General features: G+C 38.4%; 1 protein-coding gene across 1 annotated transcript; it reads left to right on the forward strand.

Moving 5' to 3' along the window:
• The first annotated feature begins 944 nt into the window (after window positions 1–944).
• Window positions 945–1,640, forward strand: LOC106878578 (uncharacterized). The gene has a single exon (XM_014927823.1). It carries the CDS (start codon window positions 945–947, stop codon window positions 1,638–1,640), a length of 696 nt encoding a protein of 231 aa, XP_014783309.1.
• Window positions 1,641–4,375: the final 2,735 nt, after the last annotated feature.

A 4,375-nucleotide genomic window follows, 5' to 3' on the forward strand; every position in this document is an offset into this window, starting at 1 on the left:
CCATATTCTTAATCTCTGTATTTTCCCACATACATTGAAAAACAGAAGGCAAAAAGATCAGTGGAGGGGTGAAATTTCCGAGGCTTCCACCACACCCCACCCCATTTTTTGGACCACAAAAAGGGTTTTGTAGCATATTAGGAGGCCAGGGTAGTTGATTCCATGCAAAAAATCCGATTTTTTTTTCTTAGTGAAAATCACTCGAGTGTTAACCTAAAAATTTACCAACTTTTTTTCCATTGATTTCTGTTTATGAAATTCTCTGTATGTAATTTTTCTTTCTCAGTGGTCAAGGCAAATGATGACTGGCTAACCCTAACCCTAACCCTAATGCTGACATTGGATACAATGACCTGATCTACAATAATGAAATTGAAATTGAGGACGCACTGCTGAAAATTGGTGGGGCGGCGTTGAATACATTCAGTTTGCCATCCTCATTGTGACAGGATGTTAATACACTCCCACCAAAGTTACTTCTTGATTGTCGTATGAAGCTGATGGTCTTGTGGAGTACCTGAGAGTAAATGAACTGAAATTGCTCCTTGATCAGAGGCTGGTGTACGAAACTCATCAGTGCCGTTGAAAAACAGGCGGGCAGCATTTTTTTCCTCAATGCTACTAGAGGTACCGGCAAAACCTTTGTAACACAATTAATACTTGCTAAGATTCTTCACGAGAAGCAAATTGCACTAGCCATTGCTTCCTCGGGAATCGCTGCTACATTATTGCCGGGAGGTAGGACGGCACACTCGGCATTCAAGCTGCCTTTGGATTTGGTTAGTGCCGAGGTTCTTACTTGCAACATTAGCAAAAATGCAGAGGAAGCTGAAGTTCTTAGACAGTGCCATCTCATTGTATGGGACGAATGCACAATAACCAGTAAGGGTGCCCTTGAGGCACTGGACTAGTCACTGAAAGGTATCAGGGATTCTACAGCTTCTATGGGTGGTGTAACTCTATTGCTTTCAGGAGATATCCTGCAAACCCTTCCTGTCATCCCTAAAGGAAGCCGGTCTGATGAAGTGCTCGCATGCCTTAAGTCATCCACGTTGTGGCCCCAGGTTAAGACCTTAAGCCTAAGCACAAACATGCGTGCACACCTGCTTGGTGATAGCATGTCTGCAGCATTTGCTGAAGACATTTTAGCCCTTGGAGAAGGCAAGGTCCCTAGGAACGATATGGGTGACATATCCATGTCTGAGCTGTGCAACACCATGGACAACCCTTCCAATCTTTTGGAAACAGTGTTCCCCAATCTGGAAAGTAACAATGCAGACATCAATTGGCTCAGTGAAAGAACCATCCTGGCCCCACAAAACGTAGCTGTCAGTGCTATCAACGACCAGCTCATAAGCCCAATTCCAAGTGAGGAGCGCATCTACAAATCGATTGACTGGACCTCTGACCCCCAAGACATTGTCAGTTACTCTAATGAGGTTCTCAACTCATTGGAGCCAGCAGGGCTTCCACATCACATTCTTAGGCTAAGGGTTGGATGCCCAATTATGCTAATCAGAAACTTGCTTCTGCATAAACAGTGCAACGGGACCCGCTTAGTAATCAAGTCCCTGATGCCACACTTGACTGAGGCCACCATTGTTACAGAGTGCAGGAGGAGTGAAAATGTTTTCATTTAAGTGTGCAATATTAACCATGAGAAAGGGACAGGTAGTTAACAGTGAAGGCATCCAATTACCAGATGGCCAGATATTAAAATCATTGAAAGGAAGAGAGTTATAAGTATTTAGGAGTATTAGAATTTGACAGAGTACTAACTACAGAAATGAAAACAAAAATTGAGAAGGAGCACATCAGAAGGTTGAGGAAGCTAATGAAGTCAAAACTAGATGGTCTCAATCTAGTGAAGGCTGCAAATACTTGGGCAATGTAGTTACTTAGATACTCAGCAGCTTTTGTAGATTGGACAAAATCTGAATTAGCAAAGCTAGATAGAAGAACGAGGAAAGAATTCAATATGAGTGGAGGACTCCACCCAAGGGCAGGAGTACCAAGATTATACCTACCTAGAAAGGAAGGTGGAAGAGAGTTAATATCAGTAGAAGACTGCATGGAGTTAGCTAAAATAGATATAGACTCCTACATAGGTAATAGTGAAGAAAGGTTATTAAAAGTTGCTAGAGTCACAGCAAGGCATAGGGAAACCAAAACACCAAATGAACTTAAAAACCAGAAAAAAGAACATAAATTATCTGACTGGCAGGAGAAGGTGTTGCATGGTAGATTCCCAACGATAGTTGCAGCAAATAGTAGTAGTGAGACATGATTATGGCTGCTGAAAGGAAAGCTGAAGAGTGAGATGAAAACTTTGTTAGTAACTGCACAAGATCAAGCATTAAGGACTAATTGGATAAACGCTAAGATAGACAAAAACCAAGTAAGTTTCCCAATGGAGGAAAGCGTTACTCATATAGTAAGTGATTGTAACATGCTGGCACAGAAAGAATACAAGAAAGGAGATGACAGTCTAGGGAAAGCAATCCACTGGGAGCTATGTAGAAAGCTAGGATTTGAACATACTGATAAATGGTATGAACATGAACTTAGTAAAGTACTAGAAGATAAGAAATACAAGATGTTGTGAGGCTTTAATATTCATACTGACAGAGTAATAGAAGCTAGAAGGCCTGATTTGGTAGTAGTAGATAAAGAGAATAGAAAGTGCCAGATAATTGACTTTACAGTCCCAAATGATGAAAAAATTAATATGAGAAGTATAGAAAAAAGTACCAAGACCTAGCTATTGAATTACAGAGACTATGGAAAGTGCGGACAAAATGTATCCCAGTAGTGCTTTGGGAACTTGGGAACTATCCCTAAAGATCTGAACAGATGGATAGAGGAAATAGGCATAAAACCCAGTGTAGTACAGCTGCAGAAAACAGTGTTATTAGGGACAACTAGGATACTTAGGAAGGTTCTTGACATCTAAGGTCACTTGCTGTAACTCAATAGGAGGATTCTTGGCATCTAAGGCTACTTGTTGTAGCCTGATGTTAGGATCCTTTTCTTTTCCAACAGTCTAATCTGTTAAGTGTATAATAATAATAATAATAATAATAATAATAATAATAATAATAATAATAATAATAATAGGAAAACTAATACAAATAGCCACAAGACATTAACAAAACAAAAAACTGTTTTTAGTCTTTAAAGAAGCTGACGAATACAAAAAAGAAGTCATAGTACCTAACAACTATGAAGAAAAGGAAGAAACAGTAAAAGCTGCAAAACAACTGAAATCCACATTAAATCTGGAACAGCAATGGATCATGATAAAATGATGGCAAGAAAAGCCCCTTCATGGTAAATGCTGGGTTAAACTAAACAGAAAAGAAATAGACAAAGCAAAATCCCAACAATGGCTGAGAAGCTCAGGGCTCAATGTAGAGACTGAAGGATTTTTAATTGCAGCACAAGATCAAAACCTACCTACCAGAAATTACCAAAAACATGTAATGAAAAAGAAATAAAGTAACTGCAGAATATGTGGAGATGGAGAAGAAACAATAAATCATATTGTCTCTGGCTGCCCAGTCCTGGCTAAGAAGGAATATATTCACAGACATGACAGAGTTGGGACTTATATGCAATGGAAGCTATGTCAACACTATGGAATAACAACCAAAGTAAATGGTATAGACACATGCCAGAAAAGGTCAAAGAAAAAGAGAAAGCAACCATATTCTGGGATACTCCAATACACACAGATACACAAAATTAAATCCAATAAGCCAGATATAGTTGTCAGAGATCACCAAGAAAAAAATGCTTTCTAACTGATGTATCAATACCAACAGATGACAATGTTTCTCTTAAAGAAACAGAGAAACTTTCAAAATACAAAGATCTGGAAATAGAGGTAACTTGAATGTGGAGTCTAAAAACAGAAATAATTCCTATCATAGTAGGCGCATTAGGTATGATAAAAAGATATTCAGACATATGCATAACAAAAACACCAGGACTAACAAGTATATATAACATACAGAAAATAGCACTTCTAGGCACCGCACACATCCTACGTAAAACACTTTCAATGCAGTAAAAATAAGAGCATCAGAAAAAATCACAGCACATACCCAAAGCACACAGAGCTGTGCTCAGTAGTGAAGTGAAAGCACGCTATAAAAATAAGACTACTGAATAATAATAATAATAATAATAATAATAATAATAATAATAATAATAATAATGATAATAATAATAATAATAATCCCCACACGTGGATTCTGGCAACACTAGCCATAAACAAGGTGGCACCAATTATTATAAAATACATAAGGCACTCAATGAACAAATGGCAGACAGTGCTACAGATCCAAACAAAAGAGGGACTTGTGAAAACGAA

The sequence above is a fragment of the Octopus bimaculoides genome, chromosome 10 (assembly GCF_001194135.2).
Source record: "Octopus bimaculoides isolate UCB-OBI-ISO-001 chromosome 10, ASM119413v2, whole genome shotgun sequence".
In the NCBI taxonomy this organism is placed as follows: Eukaryota; Metazoa; Mollusca; class Cephalopoda; order Octopoda; family Octopodidae; genus Octopus; species Octopus bimaculoides.